Source organism: Panthera onca, chromosome B1 (assembly GCF_046562875.1).
Source record: "Panthera onca isolate mPanOnc1 chromosome B1, mPanOnc1 haplotype 2, whole genome shotgun sequence".
Lineage (NCBI taxonomy): Eukaryota > Metazoa > Chordata > Mammalia > Carnivora > Felidae > Panthera > Panthera onca.
The window spans coordinates 155,542,401-155,562,883 of record NC_138342.1 but is presented as its reverse complement, the minus strand read 5'-3'; the positions used below and the strand labels follow the sequence as shown (position 1 = coordinate 155,562,883).

The following is a 20,483-nucleotide window of genomic DNA, read 5'->3' as shown; positions in this document are numbered from 1 at the left end:
ACAAAAGAGCCAAGAATATACAATGGGGAAAACACAGTCTCTTCAATAAATGGTATTGGGAAAGCTGGACAGCTACATGCAAAAGAATGAAACTAAACTACTTCCTTATACCGTATACAAAAATAAGCTCAAAATGGATTAAAGACCTAAATATAAGACCTAAAGCCATAAAACTCCTAAAAGAACACATAGGCAGTAAACTTTTGGACATTGGTCTTAGCAATATTTTTTTGGATCTATCTCCTCTGGCAAGGACAACAAAAGCAAAAATAAATGATTGGGACTACATTAAACTGAAAGGCTTTTGCACAGAGAAGGAAACTGTCAATAAAACAAAAAGGCAACCTACTGAATGGAAGAAGATATTTGCAAATCATATGTCTGATAAGGGGTTAATATCCAGAATATATAGAGAGCTCATGAAAGAGCACACCAAATGAAACAAAGAATCCAATTAAAAATGGGTAGAGGAAATGTCCATCAATTAATGAATGGATAAGGAAGATATGGTATTTATATATAATAGAACATTACTCAGCCATCAAAAAATGAATTCTTGCTGTTTGCAATGACATGGATAGAGCTAGAATGTATTATGCTAAGTGAAATAAATCAATCAGAAAAAGACAAATGCCATATGATTTCACTCATATGCGGAACTTAAGAAACAAAACATAAACATATGGGAAGGGGGGAGAGAAGAGAGGGAAACAAACCACAAGAGACTTAGTGATAGAGAACAAACTGAGGGTTGCTGGGGGTGGGGGGATGGGCTAAATGGGTGATGGGCATTAAGGAGGGCACTTGTTGGCATGAGCCCTGGGTGTTGTATGTAAGTGATGAATCACTGAATTCTACTCCTGAAACCAATATTGCACTGTATGTTAACTAACTAAAATTTAAAATAAATAAATTAATTAATTAATTAATTTTAAAAATGGGTAGAGGAACTGGATAGACATTCTTCCAAAGAAAACATATAGGTGGTCAACAGACACATGAAAAACACTCAACATCACTACTCACCATGGAAATGCTAATTACAACCACAAGATATCACCTTTTACTAGTCAGAATGGCAAGTATCAAGAATATAAGAAGTAACAAGTGTTAGGGAGGATGTGGAGAAAAGGAAACCCTCATGCACTGTTGGTGGGAATGTAAATTGGTACATCCACTCTGGAAAACAGTATGGAGGTATCTGAAAAAAATTAAAAATTGAAATGAAATACCATGTGATCCAGCAATTCCACTTCTGGGTATTTGTATGAAGAAAATGAAAGCACTAATTTGAGAAGATATACACACCCCTATTTCACTGCGACTTTATTTATAGTAGGCAAGATATGGAAACAACCTAAGTGTCTCTTGATGGATGAATGGATAAAAACGATAGGTTATACAAATGTACAATGGAATATTACTCAGCCATAAAAAAGAATGAAATGTTGCCATTTGCAACAACATGGATGCACCTACTGGATATTACACTAAATGAAATAAGTCAGACAGAGGAAGATGACTATCATATGATTTCACTTATTTGTGGAATGTAAAAAACAAAGCAAATGAACAAACAAAACAAAATAGAAACAGACTCACAAATACAGAGAACAAACTGGTGGTTGCCAGACTGGGGATAGATGGAAGGATGGGCAAAATAGGTGAAGGGGATTAGGAGGTACAAAATTGCAGTTACAAACTAAACAAGTCATGGGGCTTTAAAGTACAGCATAGGGCATACAGTCAATAGTACTGTATATTGTAATAACAGCTGACAGGTGGTAACTAGACTTATTTTGTGGTGATCATTTTGTACTATATAGAATTGTCAAATCACTACACTGTATACCTGAAACTAATATAATATTGTGCATCAACGACTTCAACTTAAAAGAAGAAGTATTATGAGAGTGTTGCCAGCATGAGAGTAAAAGGGAGACACATGGGAGTAGTATGGCTTTCTTTACAGGTACTCTGAAGCAAAGGTAAAATACTGTAGGTAAAAGGACATACATGAGAATGCAAACACCCAGCTCTCTTCCACCTGCCACATACAATTAGTCATCCAGACATAGATGTGAGCTCCCTAACATCTCTTGAATGCATCTCCTCTCCTCTAGTCCTACAGTGACTGCCTAGTTCAGGCTCTTAGCGCTTCCAGCTTTGATTACAGGAACAACCTCCAACTGGTCTCCCCAGATCCAACCTTCACTCGCCCCTCCCCCATCCATTTTACTTAATAACAATCTTTCTAAAATACATAGCATTTCCAAATTGAGGTCCATAAATGTAGCCTCCGGGGGTCCATCATTTTTCCTATACTATTGTTTCCTAATTTTTATTTTTATAATAAAAAATAAGCATGGACATCTATACAAATGACTATCTTACAATCAACTTGTGTCTCATATTTTCTATGACTAACATTAAATTTGCTCCATGAGAAGGCATACAGTACAAGTTAAGCTTTCGTATTAAGTCAGACTGAAGTAAAGTGGTTGGAGAATTAAGGCCATCAGATGGCCTGGCCGTCAGAGGTGAGGGTGTGCAGACCTCAAAAGGACTTGACCGTAATAGTCAGAACTGCAGTCACCCCGCAAGTTGGCTCACTGTTGTCCAGACCCCATCTCATATGCACCAACATTTATTAGCATTTGTTAGCAATAAATTTATCATTAGCATTATTAGCAATAAATATAGTTGTGGATTGTGTATTGAAGTATTTTGTGTTTTTGTTTCCAGAAACAATATGACCAGGCACTCATTAAATGCATATTTCTGTAATGCCAACAAGAACAATTTAAAGAGAATAGGAACAGCTTTCCTCAGTTATTGCCTCATTAAAACCAGTATTCAAGAATTGCTTGGTCAAAGATTTTGGCTTGAGTATGAAATCTGACTATTCTGAATTAGAAACAAAAGCTTTGAAAGTTTCAGCTCCACACTGTACATCAGATGATTTTCTGCATCAACGTAATTGAATTCAAAATATGGAATGCAATTAAATATGGAACTGGACAGCAGGCCATATGTTTTCACTATTACCCAGCACTGAAGATTTAGTTTCAGCAAAACCAAAAACATCTATCACATTATACTAACCCTGATGTACCACTTCTATGTTTCATTAATATTTTATCTTAAAATTGGTTTCAGTTTTATAGTAGTAAGAGACTATTACAGTAAGGAGTTTTATGTTTATAACGATTTCTGTGATAGAATAACAAAAATAATTTAACAAAACACCAAGATTCCCGCAGAACAATTTCTCAAGTTTGACAAACACAGCTCAGACTTTATCTCCCAAACCTTTTGCAGAAGGCCCTTTCTCTCGCTTGTTCATCTTACTAACGACTACTGGCTCTTTAAAATTCTGCTCAAGAGTGTGAGTTTTCCCTGCACCTCTCTGCAGCACCACCCCACCACCCCACCTGCCCTGGACTGCCAGTGTGATCCGTGCATCTTTCTGTGTTTCCCTCAGCATTCAATGCATTCCTACAGCGGATCACCCTCAAACAGTGTGGTGATCTCTGATTTTACCTGCTCATATTTCTCAGTAGACCATATGCTCATTCAATCCTTCCAACAACCACAGGAGGTAGATACTATCATTTCCCAATTTTACAGATGAGAAAGTGGAGGCTCAGAGAGGAATGGTAATTTGCCTAAGGTCACAAAGTTATTCATCAGTAGAACTAAGTTAAGTCCAAACTGTCTACTCCAAAGCTTTTGGCATAGCTACAATGCAAGACCAAATAGACAAATGTGAGTGGTTGAAAACAGAAAAAAATACATAGGCAAATCTGTTAACTCACCTTTAGTTTTTCCTTGAGAATTCTATTCCTTTGTAGTTTTATCACTTCATTTCTTTCTAAAACGGCCTCTCGCTGACTCTGAATAGCTTGCTAGATTGGGAAGAGAAAGGAAAGTATGGCAAAGAGTCCAGGGTTATCAAGAGCGATACAGCGATAAGACGCACATCTCTTTTGGCAATGTATCTTCGTTTGGCCCAGACAAGTGTGCATGTGTTCAAATTTTATAATATTAATCATGAAAAGTATTATTTAAAAATAACTAGTTCACGCATATGTCCAAACTCACTAAGATGTTTACATTAAACGTGTGCAATTTTTTGTATATCAATTATATCCCAACAGAGCTCAAAAAATAAAAATAAAAGTAGTCCATACTTACATTTCCCACTTTTCTTTCCCTGAAATGAAAATTATAACAATTACTTAACTTATTGTGTGTCATGGCAGTCTTTCAACTTTCCCTGAGAGCAGTATATACCTTAATACCTTTGCATACACTTTCTTTGGTCCACATGTACCTTCTTCTGATCCACCTCCAGGGTCCATTTGAAAAAAGTGTCTTTATTTCTCAATGTTTTGCTGGTGGTAGAATTTTCCGTGACCTCGCCCACTGGCCCAGTCTCTCCCATAGTACTTTGTCCCTCTCTTATTTTTTTTTTAAATGTTTATTTATTTATTTTGAGAGAGAGAGAGAGAAAGAGGAGCAGAGAGAGAGAATCCCAAGCAGGCTCAGCACTGTCAGCACCGAGCTCGATCTCACAAACCACAAAATCACGATCTGAGCTGAAATCAAGAGTTGGACACTTAACCGAATGAGCCACCCAGGTGCCCCAGTGTGTCCTTCTCTTATAATCTTTAACCCTCTTTTAAGTCAGTGATCTCAGTGACTAGGCAATATGCCTCTCTGAATCTGCAGCCCCTACCACCATGCTCAATAAAGGTTTCATAAGTTTGACTGAATTATGTTTAGTTGCAGAACTGGCGTGGGAAGGGAGAACTGGAGATACTATTATGGGGTGGGGGGCGGTGGGGTGAAGGGAATCTTCAGGGGGGAAAACAAACAAAGCTGAAGTTCCAACCTAGGCCATGAAAGTGAGAAGTTGGAGGAAAAGCCTTGGCCTATTTCTTCATCCAGGAAGTTGTCTCTGCTTAGTGAATTCCTGGAGAATTCAAGTTTCAGTGGGTGTGGGGGAGATGACAGGTGACAGGTAGAGATCCTCTTTTTAGAGCAGAGAAGCATTAACAACGTTACATCTGGTGACCATATGCCCCGTGCACCCAGGACAGACCAGTTTATACCAGCTGCTTCTCTGTAAGAGTTAATAACACCCCCTTTCCACCTTCAAAGTGTGCCATATAGAAAATAAATTATAGCTCTCCTGGGTATGGGGGTACAGAGGTCTACATGAAAATCAGGACATTTTAACATCTATTAAACTCTAAAATGCTTACCTTCCATTAAAATTTTGTCTGAGTATGACTCTGTAAGAATCCTGCTACTTTTGGCCAAAGTTCTGAAACTTGGAGAACTTGCTCCAAATGGGCTTAAAATCTGAAACAGAATCTGACACTTCAAAGCTGTACCGTGCCAGACAGTACTATACAAAGTGCCAACTAGCTGTGGGGGCATCTACACTTCCGTATCTGTGGGGGGCGGGGAGGACCATCACACTGCACACCTCCAGGAGGTGCTCTTTGCATCTCATATACATGAGTGGCTCCCCTGGAGCTATATAGGCCACAGCCTATTGAGTATTAAGCAGCTTCACTGGAGGAGGGTCCCCAACGGTTTAGATTCCCAAGACAATCTGCTCAAGGGTCCTGATATCCCAGGAAGCCACCCAGACTCCTCTTTCATCCGCAGCAGTCACTTCTCTAAGTCTGAAACGCCCAGGGGTCAAGGCTCTGTTGTTACAGTAGTCGGGGCCCATGGAGGAAAGCCCACAGGCCTACAAACCCAGCACGGTACCTTAGATACTCCAGCAGGTGGAGTTTGTCGGTCTTGGTGACCACCAGGGCAACGTCCCTGCAGAAGCCCCTTTGGCAGGCTTTGATGCTCTCATTCAAAAGGTCTTCATGGGCTCTCCCTCCAGAAACTCTTTCGATGTCACTGATCAGCCAGATCACTGAGCACTTATCAATGGTCTGTGAAACATAACCACAACAGGTTTAAGAACATAAATGGTGTCTCAGTTGTAGAGGACATGGTCTCTTCATGTATCATTTGTGGCCTCCATGTTCTGCCCCATCTCTTTGCCAGTCCCACCTCTCACCTCTCCCCACGGCACTCTCCATGTACCAGCCAGACTGAGCTTCTCGAAGTTTCTCAGGTGTGACCTGCTCTTTTATCTCTCAGGACCTTTGCACTTGCCACACTGCCTCTGCTTGACTTCCATCTGCTCTTTGAGACTGCTAACAGCCACCTGAGGGTGGGTTGGCCCCCCCTCCTCTGTATCCTACAGCAAGCACCTGGACTTACCTGCCATTGTACCTCACAGAGCTATTGTACAGGATCAGTTCTTTGCACACTCCCCGCCGCCCTGCAACCGCAAGGGACCTGATGAGAAGTGGCTACACTTTACAGCTTGGAATCTACATCACCTCCAGTACAGCGCTTGGCCCTAATAGAGGCTTCATAGATGTCTGTGGCATTAGTGATTGACAGAATTCAAGAAATCAGACCTCCAGTCCCAGATCCATCACTGGCTTGCTTTACCTCAGCTGTCTTCTAGGGAAAATTATTGTTTTTCCAGAACTGGTTCTGGTCATGCATTGCCCCCAAAGTTATCACCACAGGGCATCATTTTGATATTTGACTGCCCCTGCCTATTCAGCACACTGCCACCATGTGGAGGCAAGGAGCCATAAACCTTATGATCCAAGTTGCAAAGGCCAATGAGCACGAAATTACAATTTATGATTAACATCATTGCTCTATTAGCTATGCAACTTTTATGGGACAGGTTTTATGTGTTGCCTTGTGACATTTCTCTTGGTGTATTATTTCACTGGTCTTACTTTTCCATATAAATGAAAAGTTGTTCCAGCTCAGGGACTGAGTTTATTTGAGGTTCCTCAGGACAGCACTTTGCACATAAAGGTGTAACAAGTTTGTGATTTGCTAATTAAATCATCATTTTGCTTTATGCCAATGGTTCGTAACTCAGGGCAACTCTGTACCTGAGAATGGCAGTCTCTGGAGACATTTTTAATTGTTATGACTTGGCGTTGGTGTTAGTGGGTGGAGGCCAGGGATGCTATAAACATCCTTCCGTGCTCAGGTCAGCACCCCCACAACAAAGAATTATCTGGCCCAAAATGTCAGCTGAGCCTGAGAAATCTTGACCTAGAGTAGTGGGTTTTGAGTTTGTTTTTAGCAGTGGAGGCTTTTTTCAAATGAAAGCTGAGGAAGAATTCCAATTGGTTTTTAAAAATTGAACTGCTTTAGTTGAACTGGAGGTGGAAGGTTTAGAGGCCCCCCCCACCTGCACCACATCACCTACCCTCTGTTCATGGATCATTATTTTAAAACCATAAATCTCTAGAGTTAGACAAACGTCACTGTTTTATAGAGAAGATAACAGGCCCCAAGAAGCAAAAGACCAGTTTAAGGCCACACGACTATGGGTCCTGAACTTCCTCCCTATGTGGATGGACTCACATTTAGGCAGGAAAGTAAAATCAACAGCTCCCTCCTACTTCCCAAATTACAATCTAACTAGGGAAGCTACTAAGCTATTCACTCAGGCTGTGGAACACTGTAGAGTAGCAGACCCCAAACTCCTGAAGGGCAGGGCCTCTTGTACCTTCGTATTCCCCAGTCCTGGCAAACTGCAGGTGCTTAATAAATGTTTATTAACATAAGAAGAGGTCTGTAAGTCTCAGACCCTACAAGAGGCTCTGGCTGCCGGGATTTGGTAAAGTTGGAGTTGCAGAAGACACAAAAAACCCAACCTAGAGCAACTGAGCTTAGGAGTGGTGGTACCACAGCCACCCCCACATCCTCCCTCCCCATGATGAGAACGGGCCTCAAGCTCAAGTGACACGCCTAAAGTCTCAGGACTTCAAAGTGGCAGCCAGGGACATGTAAATTCATAATACTCTTAGTTTAGGGAAGGCAAGGCTGGCAGCTGGAGAGACAGGGGAGGGGGCAGGGTGTTCTGTTCTCCCTGAAAAGAGGGGAGTCTTTAGTAACTCCTTGTGAGAGAATATCACAAAACCACAAGAATGCAGGGGAGCTGAGGCCAAGCAGAGCAGGCTGGGAACAGTCCCTTCACTTTAACCGGACCTCCTCAGAGCGGGTGTTCTGAGCCAGATCTGCTGGCTCCTCTGTTCTGAGTGGCCTTTGATTGGCTTCCCAGAGTATCATAACTGGCAGCAACCATGGCTCCATCCGGTGAGAGAGGCTAGCCGCCTCCCTAGGCTGTTGCTCCTGGGACCCAGCCTGGAACTAGCCAAGGTTGGCAATTCCACTCCAAGAGCTGAGACCCTGTAGAAACAAAGGCCCTCATGGTCGGGCCTGAGCGGACCACCAAGGAGAAGGACACTGGGACTGCCTTTATCTTAAAGAACTGTTAGGGGAGGTCCTGTGGGGAGACACAGAGCCTCAGCTGGGAAGGTAGGAACCTGCTCTCTGGTTCAAATTCTGCCATTCAGTAGTTGTGCGGTCTTGGGCAAATTACTTCCCTTCTCTGAGCCTTTATTTCCTTATCTGTAAAATCCAGGCATAGGCTGATTATCTGTAAGCTGTCATCCTGATTCTATCATCCTGATCTTGACTCAAATCCAGTCCAGAGCTCTGCAGCCCTCAGTCATTCATTTAGCACAAACCTGCACAAATCCTCCAGTGGATCCTTCTACAGTGCTGGGTTGCTCATGATTTACCGATACCAGCCCTCCTTCCCAGTCCCCTTCCAGCTCCAGTCTTATGTCTCACCCCCCGTGTTCCCACCCTGTGCTCCCGAGCTCCTTCTGCCTAAAGACACCCTTTCTCTCTCTATCACATGCTCCAGTCCTTCTTATCCTTTGAGCTTCCCCAGGAAGGGTAGTATTTAAGCCCATCCCTAAGTTTTCCAAACTTGTCTTCTGTGCCTCTCTCCTTACACCCCACACCTGTTTCCTCCAGCCACCCAGGAAGACTCATGCTTCCCACAACACGTGGCTCCTTCATTCCTCTGGGTCTTTGCTGCTCCCTGGCCTACAATAGTGCTCAGTGGTCCCATTCTCAACAATCTTCTCTGGTGATAGCTGGGCTTAAGTGCCCTCTCTGAAGTTTCCCTCTCATCCAAAAACAATTCATTGGATAAAGAAGATGTGGTGTGTGTGTATATATATATACATATATATGTACATATATATACATATATACGTATATATGTACATATACGTATATATGTACATATATACATATATATACATATATACGTATATATGTATATATATATATTCATTCAATGGACTATTACTCAGTGATGAAAAAGAATGAATTCTTGCCATTTACAACAACGTGGATGGAACTAGAGTGTATAAGCTAGTGTAGAGTGTGTAAGTTATCAGAGAAAGACAAATATCACATGATTTCACTCATACGTGGAATTTAAGATAAAAAACAGATGAACATAAGGGAAGGGAGAGAGACAAACCATGAGAGAGACAGAGAGAGAGACAAACCATGAGAGACTCTTAAATACAGAGAACACACTGAGGGTTGCTGGTGGGGTGTTGGGTGGGGGGATGGGGTAAATGGGTGATGGGCATTAAGGAGGACACTGGTTGGGTGTTATAAGTAAATGATGAATCACTAAATTCTATTACTGAAAAATAAATAAATAAAATATATTTTGATTTAAAAAATCCCATATGTTTAATGCACATCCAAATAGACATCTGGATTTGTAGTCTCTGTTTTACATGACTCCATTTTTGTTCACTTATTCTTTATTTTAAATCACATATAATACTATCATATTCTATACTATACTGTGTTATACTAAATAAACACTTACACATTTACATAAATTTTCAAGTATATTGATGTTATTGAGAATTGGTGTTCATACACTGGTTTGTATAAAGCATTTAAAAACAAAAACAATTACAAAAAGAAAAGAATTCATTACTATTGCTCTCCTTTTTAAGTAATGTGGTTTGTTAATTAATACGACTAACTGATTCTCTTCTGGACTATAGGACTCCCAAGGGCATGGACTTTGTCTCTCTCTATCCAAAACCCAATACAGAATTGAGTAGATGCTCAGTGGGTGTTCGCTGAAGGAATGAGGTCTCTTTTTGGAGGTAATTTCTATCTGTGAGTGTTCATAGCACCTTGGACTTCTCTTACATCACTTTCTGCTGTGGATTTTGACATCTGTGGGTTTCTTCTCTATTAGACTCTAAGCCCCTTGCAGGAAGGCTCTGTTTCCCATTCAACATTGTTTTATTTTGCTTTCATCTTTTTAGCTGTCAAGATAATACATGTTCATGCAATATACAAAAAATACAGGGGTGTATGTAGTAAAGAGTGCTGGTAATCACAGAAATTCCTGTTAACAGTTGGGTGTGTATCCTTCCTAAAGGCAGGTTTCTACTTTTGCTGTACATTTATTAACACCACACACACACACACACACACACACACACACACACAATGTGCATGCACACACGTTTCTTAACATTAAAGGTCATGCTCTGCATCTTTTAATTTAGCTTTGTCTAACCATGTAGGATTACAGTGGGGTTTAAGAGAAGAAAGGCTCTCAAGCCATCTTGCCTTTATTAAAATCCCCAGTGTGCTAAAGAGCAAATTATTTTACTGAGAATAGTACCTAGCACAAAGTAAATGCTTGGTATATTATTATTATTATTATTATTATTATTATTAGCTATAATCTTTGCATCCTCAATGCAAAGCACATTGTTTTACATATTATACATGTTTGATGAATGAAAAGGAAATGAACAAAGAGATAAATTCTTTAAAATATTTCAACCTCTAATCATTAGGTACAGATCTAACTACCCCAATGCTTTACTCTGGCTGTAGACATATCTGAAGGTGCCTGGCCAGCTCTAATTTCATTTGCCAGGAATTGAACCCCTACCCAAGTTTTGGTTGAAGGGGTAGACTTTCATTTCAACCATCACCTTCAGCACAGCTGACCGCATGCACTAAAGATAGATGCTTAATCCAGAGATTAAGTTAGCTAGGCAGTAATCGATCCCATTTTCCTCCTCAGGAATTTGAACTAAAAGGCATAGAGACTATAGTCAGAGAGTTGTAGGCATATGAACTACAATTCCATTTAAAGACAGGGTTAAGGTGGTCATTTTTCACAATATGGATCCTAAGGGCTAAGTAGAGAAAACTAAGAGAAAAACAGGGCTCTGCAGAGAACTGCACAGAGAAACAGTCACAAGAGCCATGTAGAAGAAGAGAGAGAAAATAGCTGCTTTTATCCTGATAGGTGGCCCTGAGGCCTGGCTGTGTCTCATGAGATCCTTTGATATTCTTCCGATTAGCCTCTTAACTTGGGGTTGCTTCAGCAGGTCTCTGTTCCTTGCAACTACACACGGTAGCAGCCTCCTCATTCCTTGGTGCTGGACCGTAAGCTTCTCTACCTTGTACTCAACTCTTGGCCTCCCTTTCCCCCTCTGTCTGTATTTCTTCTGCTTCCTTCTAGACCAATCTATTGCTGGTCCTTCTCCTGATCACACGCTCTTGTTCTAACTTCCAGGTCTGCCTCATGATTCGTCTCTCCCCAGTGTCTCTGGCCACACACATCCTGCCATTGCCCTGAGGCTTAGAACCTAGAAAGTAGAAGAATTTAACTCCAGTGAGCTCATAAAACCCCTTGGTTGCTTTAGAAAGGGTGGAGGAGTTAAGCAAAGAGGACATGAAGCCACGTGAAAGAGAATCACCTTTTTCCACATCTCATCCCTCTTGCTGTTGAAGTCGCCGGTGCCTGGAATGTCCACCAGCACAACCCCTTCTGGTATCATCTCTGATTTGGGAAGAGTCACTTCCACATGTTTGATCAAGGGCCAAATTTGTGTCTCAGCTGATTCGCCATCCAAGTCTCTCCTGTGCGTCCGGATGTAAGGGTCCAGCTTGACAGACAGCTCTTCTGCCTGAGGAAGAAGGACACAATCACACACACCAGACATTCTCCCAGCTCCTCTGTCCTGGATCGCCTATGATCCAGGTTCAGTGAAGGTACACCAATAGTGGTAAGAAGCAGCACTGGACAATGGGCACCAGAAGACCTTATCCAGTTTTCAAGAGCCAGAAAGGACCCTGGAGATCAGAAAGTACAAGCTCCTTAATTTACAGATGAAGAAACCACAGTCAGTTAGAACAGAGCTTCAGTAAAGCTATAGTTTCACTGGATAATAATTTCATCTTCTAAATTCCATTTCAGTTCCTTTTTTCTTTAAGTTTTTTCTAACTTATTTTGAGAGAGAGAGTGTGCATCGCCGAGGTGCAGAGAGAGATGGAGAGAGAGAATCCCAAGCAGGCTCTGCACTGTCAGTGCAGACCCTGATGTGGGGCTTGATCCCAGAAACCCTGAGATCATGACCTGAGCAGAGATAAAGAGTCAGATGCTTCACCAAGTGAGCCACCCAGGCGCCTCCCGTTTCGATTCTAAAATTAATGTGATTAATGATCAGGGAACCAAAGGCAAGCTGAGGGCAAAGCACAAGCTAATACCTCACAACACCTCCCCCCCCCACACCCCTCTGGTGGGATATGTGTGATATTCTTCAGCCACTCCTGGCTGCCCAAGAATGAAGGGAAAGCAAAAAAACATATGGTTACCTGATAGAGATCACAGCCATGCAGGACATGAGTCTCCATCGGTTTATAAATGTCTTAGTAAATTACAAGAAAAAGGCAATCTTATCAATAGCTTAACCTCCAGAAACCTATAGACTCAGTTTCCTGGAGGCCTAACATTCCCCTCCCCTCCATAGTGATATGGGGAACAAAGGCAAGAAGGAAATGGTAAAGTCAAATTTCCTTATAACCTGCACCCCATTGACAAATACTTGAGGTAGGCAGAGTAAAACATTCATTCCTCTAGGAACTCCCTACTGTCTTAATGTTAATGCATTATTAGAGAAAAAACATTAGCTTGACATAGCTAGGCCTCCAGTATCTTGTGAATCTTCTTTAACATATGCAAGTCCTTTTGGAAACACCCCTTTCCCTTACCTCCCCCAATTCCCAGGTATATAATCAGCCACTCCTCACACTTACAATGCAGCTCTTTCTGCTTCTTCCTGTCCCCATGCTTTAATAAAATCACCTTTTTGTACCAAAGATATCTCAAGAATTCTTTCTTGGCCATCGGCTCCAGACAACCCCCCCCCCACCACTCCAAAACCACATCAATTAATATGCAATCTAAATTTTGGAGACAGAGTATTCTTCCAACATGGCTAATGCAAACATTTGGATTACCAGAAGTCCCCAACTATAGAAAATTGATAGTGATATGGTGACCATATTTGTCAAATTAAAAATTGATCTGGGTTTTAAAATTTCTCCTCGTAGTACAAGAAATATCTTGACATGTAGGCATTTCCAGAATGTTTTAATGATGGTGAGTGGGATGGGGAATTGTTCTCAGCCCATTGTTTCTTCTACCTAAACATATCTTGAGACAGTGACACATTCAGGCCAGCAACTATGTGTGTGGCAGCAAATCTTTACTGGGCTACCACTTCAGAGGACGGGAGATTTGGGATGTATGGTGCACATTGTTTTGTTTTGTTTTGTTTTCAATGTTTATTTATTTTTTGAGAGAGAGCAAGCATGAGCAGGGGAAAGTCAGAGAGAGAGGGAGACACAGAATCCGAAGCAGGCTCCAGGCTCTGAGCTGTCAGCACAGAGCCCGACGTGGGGCTTGAACTCACCAACCATGAGATCATGACCTGAGCCGAAGTCAGATGCTTAACCGACTGAGCCACCCAGGTGTCCCTGGTGGTCATTGTTAATAAACATCTATAGAATAATCATGAAAGAAAGATAAGAATGGAAATTTTTTTTAATGTTTATTTTTTAGAGAGAGAGAGAATGAGTGGGGTAGAGGCATAGAGAGAGGGGGACAGAGGATCTGAAGCAGGCTTCATGGTGACAGCAGAGAGCCTGATGTAGGGCTTGAATTCATGAACCTTGAGATCACTACCTGAGCCGAAGTCAGACGCTTAACGGACTGAACCACCCAGGTGCCCCAAAACTGGAAATTCTTAAAAGAGTTGGGTTTAAATCAAGGGATTTGATGCAATGTGTGTAGGGAGTCACAGAATTCATCAATTCTAATCAAATAACAGGAAATTGTGAAAGAAATGATGATAAAAGTTCTTTAAGATATTTAAAAATAAAGCAGAGGAGCACCCGGGTGGCTCACTCGGTTAAGCAGCTGACTTCAGCTCAGGTCATGATCTCACAGTTTGTGAGTTCGAGGCCCACGTTGGGCTCTGTGCTGACAGCTCAGAGCTTGGAGCACACTTCAGATTCTGTGTCTCCCTCTCAGGCTGCTCCTCCCCTGCTCATGCTGTGTGTCTCTCTCTCTCAAAAGTAAATAAACATTAAAAAATAGTAATAAAGCAGATACATTAAGGGCAATGTGAAAGAACAAACATGGGCTTGAGAAGTCCCTTTGTGTAAGAAGGCTCAACCCAATAAACTGGCTCAGGATAAATCATTCTAGGAGGCAGACTCAGCTTCCTTCATTGTAGTCTGGAACCTCGGACACAAACCCAATCTGTGCCCTCACTCACTGAGATGTAATTGTGTTTCAATGAATATTTCCACTCCTTGTTTCAACCCTAAATTTGTAACACTGGGAAGGGATATTTCTAAATACAGAATATTGAAGAAATAGATACTGATACCTTGGTGTAAGTTAGTTGGTGTTAAGTTGTGTGTATGCAGATAAAGTAATCAGTTTTATAATCATTGTATTTCTTTGGACATACTCAGTCTATGTTTTAGACATTAGGAGTGTAATTATTCTGAACAGTAATACCCATTTAAATATAAAAAGTGACTATTATATTTGTTGATTTCCTAGCTATACAAGAGCTAAGTGACTTGAAAGATTTCATTTATTTGACTTCTAAGTGTGCCTGGCCAAGTCTTTAAAAATTTTTGAGAGAACTGAATATATTAAATTTGAACTATAATATAAAGTCTAAGGAAATTTGATTAATTATATAAGTAGTGTGAGCTATTTAAGGAGGATTTGCTATGTTAAATTTAGGATGTAATTGAATGCTAAATTTTAGAACAAGTGTAAGTAATTGTTCTTATTTTATACAAAAAAAAATGCCGGATTTATAAATAGAATAGCAACATTTTAAAAATGAATTTTAAGAAACAAAAAAAAACCAACTAGGTTTTAAATATATAATTTCAATAAGTTACACATTAGTTCTACAAGTCTTAAATTTACAATGAAATGTAATTTAATAAGATGGATATTGATTATAAAAGTGAGGAGAGAGTTGTTCTACTATATCCAATATCCATCCTGTCCTCTGTCTGTGCTAGCTGAATAGTGTTTGTCTGTCTGTCTGGGCAGCCAATCGCAACACATCTGCTTCTTGCTTTAGACTCCCTTTCAGCTAGGAAAGGCCATGTGCCCGAACCAGAGGCCAGTTCTGAAAAAAAATCTACCCAGAAATTTGTTGGGGGTGTTTTTGAGAAATCTTTTACTTTCCAAGGAAAGGGGAGATGTGTTTGATGCCAACTTTTTATCCTTTTCTTTCTGCCATGAAGCCAGCTGTGAAGTCTAGCACCTCAGTAGCAATCTTGTGACTATGAGGCAACAAGTATGATGAACGGCCAAGGGAACTCAGGAGGTGTTGATCTTGATATTGTTGAGCCACTGAACCAACCCACAAACTCAACCGCTTCCAGACTCTTATGTGAGAAAATGAATAAATCCTTATTCATTTAAGCCATTGTAAATGGGGTGTTTTTTTTTTTAACATCTGCAGCCCAAAGCATCCTTAATTAATCCTCAAGCAACTATAAATAGTCTTTCCTGTGCACAAAAGATCTCCCATTCAGACACTAAAATTTCTCATTTGACAGCCATAAATAACTAAAAAGAACTTGGTCAGGGATGCTTCTGATTTGGGTATCAACTTATTTCCAATAAAAACACCATGCCTTGAGCAAATCTCCTAAATGGATTCAATTATTATACTTGAGACACATGATAAAATAAAGAAAAAAATCTTGAAGCTACCTCTTCTGCCTTGAGGGTGATGATTCTGGATGTGGGAATCTTTCCTTTGGGCTTTGCCCTTAGTAACTCTTCATAGTTCTTCCTTTCCGCCCCATTTCCATAAAGCATTTGTAGCTTCCAGATGGCTTCCTCCACTGCATCATCCCTGTCCCATGCATCTGCCTCTTCTCTGTCCAGTTCCTCTGTCCTGTGCAGGAGTGTAGTCAAGTTCTTCAGCTCTTCCTTCCACTCCTGCCAAGGGAGAGCAGGGCCAAGCCCCTCAAAACACAGATACAGAAAACCACGACAAAGGGAGGAGGCCACTGCTCTGGGGAGTGGGTGGCAGGAGGAGACTTCATATTCAGGAAATCTAAAATCATTTAATCCAACAAGAGATCATCCAATCCAAACCCCTTGTTTTGTCAGTGAGGAAACGGGGAGCCAAAGAGGGAAATGGCTTGCCCAAAGTCCCATAACAATAGTGACAGGATGCGGGCTAAAACCCCCATCTCGCTCCACTGAGCTTTCTCATTCTGTACTATGTTCTTTCCATTTAACAAAGGCCTAAATTCTATTTACAAAGAATATCATGTTAATCTCTAAATGAGAGGGAGAAGGAAAGAGAGAAAAGGAAGGAAAGAAGAGGGGGAAGGAGGAAAGAGAGGAGGGAGAGAGAGAAAAACAGGAAGGGTAAACAGGAAGGAAGGAAGCAAGGAAGGAAGGAGACACTTACTTGGTCAGAGAGAAGGTGGATTTTGGCCTCGTATTGTTCACAGCAGCCTGAGCTCACTTGTACAATACACGATGTACATATACTTTCTCCAGACACTGGTAAAAACATTGCTTGCTGGATGATGGCATTGATCAGGGAGCTCTTCCCAGCCCCTGTGCTTCCAAATAATCCAATGTAGATTGGGTCCAATGATGGTTTTTCAATCAAGGCAAGTAGCCTGTTTCTAGATTGGTTTTTAAATGTACATTGTCATGGTCAGCAAAGCACAGTGGGAAGAGTATCAAAACAGAACACGAAGGACCCGAGTTCGAATCCTAGGCAAGTCGTACATCTTTTTGAGTCTCCACTATTTTCTTGATCAAAGGAGAATATTAGTCCCTGTTTACTACATAGTTGTCACGAGGATCAAAAAATATTATGCAAAAAGTAAGTACCATTACTTGGAAATGATAATTCTATACAAGCTCTGTAATTCCTATATAGATACGAAGCAATTTTGCTTGTGTCCTGTGGAAATTACATAGTCTGGTTCCTAGATATAAAGTTTGGGCAGAGGTAAAGTATTGCTGAGAGCAACACAGAGTCTTATTGAGCAGGAGATTCAGCCCTGTCACCAATCAAGTCCCTCTAGTCATCTGAGCCCAGCAGTTGAGGGCACAGGCTAAAGTTTCACACAGCTTGGATTGGATTCATGCCCTTTCACTTACCAACAGTGTGATTTTGGTCAATGTCTTCTTGGCCTCTCTAAGCCACAATTTCAGTAAAACTGGGATGATACAAATAGTTCCTGCTGTATAGGGTATTGGGACAATTAAATGAAATTTGATATATGTACTTAGCAGGTTATCTAGCAACAGTGGCAACCCTATGAATGTCAACTATCAGTATAAACCATAATAGCCCATAGCTATATAACTTTTTAGGCTCCTTTCCTTAGTTTCTAATTGAAAATTCCTTTTCATTGTTGGAGAAAAGCATCTACAGTAACATAAGGAAAGACATGGAAGGAAGATTTTATGATAGCTGATATCAGACTCACATGAGATACTTGACTCCATTAGGAATGCTGTCATCCAGGAAGACAGAATGAATAAGTTTCTGATAAGTATTGCTCAAAACCCTTCTGGTCCGTGACTCCAGTTTTTCATCTGGAATCAATAGGGATGTATTACCTGGGATGTACCTGGCAGGGATCAAGTACTAGGTCTCCAAAAGAGCAATGTGCTCAATACGTCAGAGAAAGGGAATAAAAAAGAAATGAAATGAAAAGCCAATTAAATATGAAAGCAAGTTATCTGACACTACAGATACTAGTTCATGGGAGATGGCAATTATTGATTGTGAAAGCCTCTCAAGGAGCTAGCCTGCTCTGAAACTCCTTGTTACAGAAGTCAGTATAGGCTTTGTCATGGGTTATAGCCCTTCTAGATTCTTCTCTCCTGTGGTCATAAAAAGAAAACTTGCAAGGCCGTCATATTAATACTTACCAAGGCACCAAATCAACCATTTTCACAATCTTTGTTCTAATCAGGAAGAGGTTATTCTGATAACAGCCCTCCTATCCAGAGACTCCTACAGATGAATTGTCAAATTATAGATCTCTGCAGAAACTCTGAAGCCCCCTTTTCTGGATCAGGATGATTTGACTATGTTTCATCCTTCTTTCCAATTTGACCTTCTCTTCCCTTGAGCATTTTGACACATTTGGAAAAGGACAGAGCCACATTAAAACAAGCTCCACAGCAGTTTCATGACACTCACATTCCTTAAGAGCACTTTGTTCCACGGAGGGAAATGCTCGGAACCGCTGGTCTCTATCTGAACGTCTTCTTTTTTTCATTGGCTCTTTAAATAAATCATCATCAACTAGAGATAAACAGAGATTATATAAAATTAAAGATCCTGGGGCATAGTATACTTGCCTGACCTCTATCAACACACAAACCCAAAGAATCTAAGAAGGCTCCTGCCAGCTCTGTATGCGTAAAGTCATTCCAGAAGCAGGCACCATTGGGCCGTTCCGGTCTGGTCCCTACTTCCTGGAGTCACAGAACTTCTCATCTAGATCTGAAGTGCAGAGTCCAAAATATCTCCCCAGAACATATGTTGACATTAAATGACAAGTTTGGAAACCCTAAGAAGCCAAAATGGCTGGATATTCTTCACTATATGCCAATTGTGTACAGAGAAACCCAAGAGAGGACTAAGTGTGGGGTGAAGAAAGGCCTCTGGGAGGTCATTTCAAACTGGGAAAGAAATTGATCAGGAGCAGAATGCAGAGGAAAGAATCGGCCACATGACCAGGGCAAACCATTTCTTGACCATCTATGAGATGAGAGGGCTGACAAAAATATATGCAATGTAATAATTCAGGAGGATGTTCTACCAGTGCACGCCCTTCAGAGGTTAAATTTGGGAGAATTTTCCCCCTTCCTCACTGAAAGTCATTAGCAGCTGCTTCCTTACACAAATAAGAATAGAAATCCCCATGAAGCAAAACTTTGTAGTTCTCCCAAGATTTATTCACTTTAATGGGCTTCCTTTGGTTATGAAGTGAAGGGCTGGTAGGGTCCATAATTCTCTGGAAAGGGTACAACCAAAACATTGTGTTCTGGATGAGTTTTAGAAAATACCCCCTGGCAGTATCCACATGGTTAGAAAAGGGCAATAAGTGGGTCTTTGGAGTCAAGGTCATTGGAAATGATCCTAACCCAGTGCTCCTGGGATTGGCTCGTGCCTTGGGAAATGGCCATGAGATGAACCTGAAGAATTGATCCTCAAGAGTCATGGCTCATGGAAGGGTATGAGCCCCCAAAGCTGAGCATGATATTGGGAGGTCATATTCCCTGAAGAACCACAGAGAAGAAGGCTCACATCAGGACCCAGGAGAGCAACCTGCAAGGTACAGCCTCCACTACTGGGCTCCAGACAGCAGGTCTTCCAGATAGTCCAGCCAGCCTTCCGTCTCTGCTCAGCCTTATGGCTTCCAGAACAAATCCTGCCATGTCCTGGAGCCAGCTCACACCCCATAAAGTATTACAGTGCAGAAAGGTGCTGTTTGCCAAACCTGGAATCTCTGCCACCTCATATGCTCATGCAGTGACAGGGTGTTGAAAGAGCTTGTATTTCAGACCCTCTATCTGAGACACTCTAACTTCTTAACTCAGCTCAACTCAAAGATTTCATCATGCCTTAGTTTAAGGACCGCATTAGAATTAAATACCAAGTTGCTGGCTCAGTGGTTGGAGCTGGAGAAGGAAGAAGCAGAGAAGAAAAGAATGTACCACTCAGGACCTTAGACAAGCTACAGGCTGACAAATACTTTAGTCTGTGCTACAAGAAAGTATCTGTGTGTGGAAAGTAAAGGATGTCGGGCCTTGATCTCAGCTTTGTAACTCAGGAAATCTTTTGTGTGAATGATATTTGCACATCTTAGCCACATGTATAAAACAAGGGACATGCCCGGGGCGCCTGGGTGGCTCAGTTGGTTAAGCGTCTGACTTTGGCTCAGGTCACGATCTCACGGTTCGTGAGTTCGAGCCCCGCATCGGGCTCTGTGCTGACAGCTCAGGAGCCTGTTTCAGATTCTGTGTCTCCCTCTCTCTGACCCTCCCCCATTCATGCTCTGTCTCTCTCTGTCTCAAAAATAAGTAAACGTTAAAAAAAAAAAAAAAAAAAAACAACAAGGGACATGCC

The 20,483-nt window shown here is 41.4% G+C and overlaps 1 protein-coding gene across 7 annotated transcripts in view; it reads right to left on the bottom strand.

The window, feature by feature from the left end:
• NUGGC (nuclear GTPase, germinal center associated) overlaps positions 1–20,483 on the bottom strand; it is a 55,633-nt gene that overhangs the window by 23,095 nt on the left and 12,055 nt on the right. For all 7 annotated transcript variants that reach the window (XM_060653666.3, XM_060653665.3, XM_060653669.3 and 4 more), the window contains 8 exons: positions 18,549–18,653; positions 17,827–17,935; positions 16,788–17,010; positions 16,076–16,306; positions 11,736–11,945; positions 5,788–5,963; positions 4,198–4,216; positions 3,819–3,908 (listed from right to left, as the gene is read on the bottom strand). In XM_060653666.3, the coding sequence (XP_060509649.2) occupies positions 3,819–3,908; positions 4,198–4,216; positions 5,788–5,963; positions 11,736–11,945; positions 16,076–16,306; positions 16,788–17,010; positions 17,827–17,935; positions 18,549–18,653 (1,163 nt within the window). The remainder of the gene's footprint in view (positions 1–3,818; positions 3,909–4,197; positions 4,217–5,787; positions 5,964–11,735; positions 11,946–16,075; positions 16,307–16,787; positions 17,011–17,826; positions 17,936–18,548; positions 18,654–20,483) is intronic.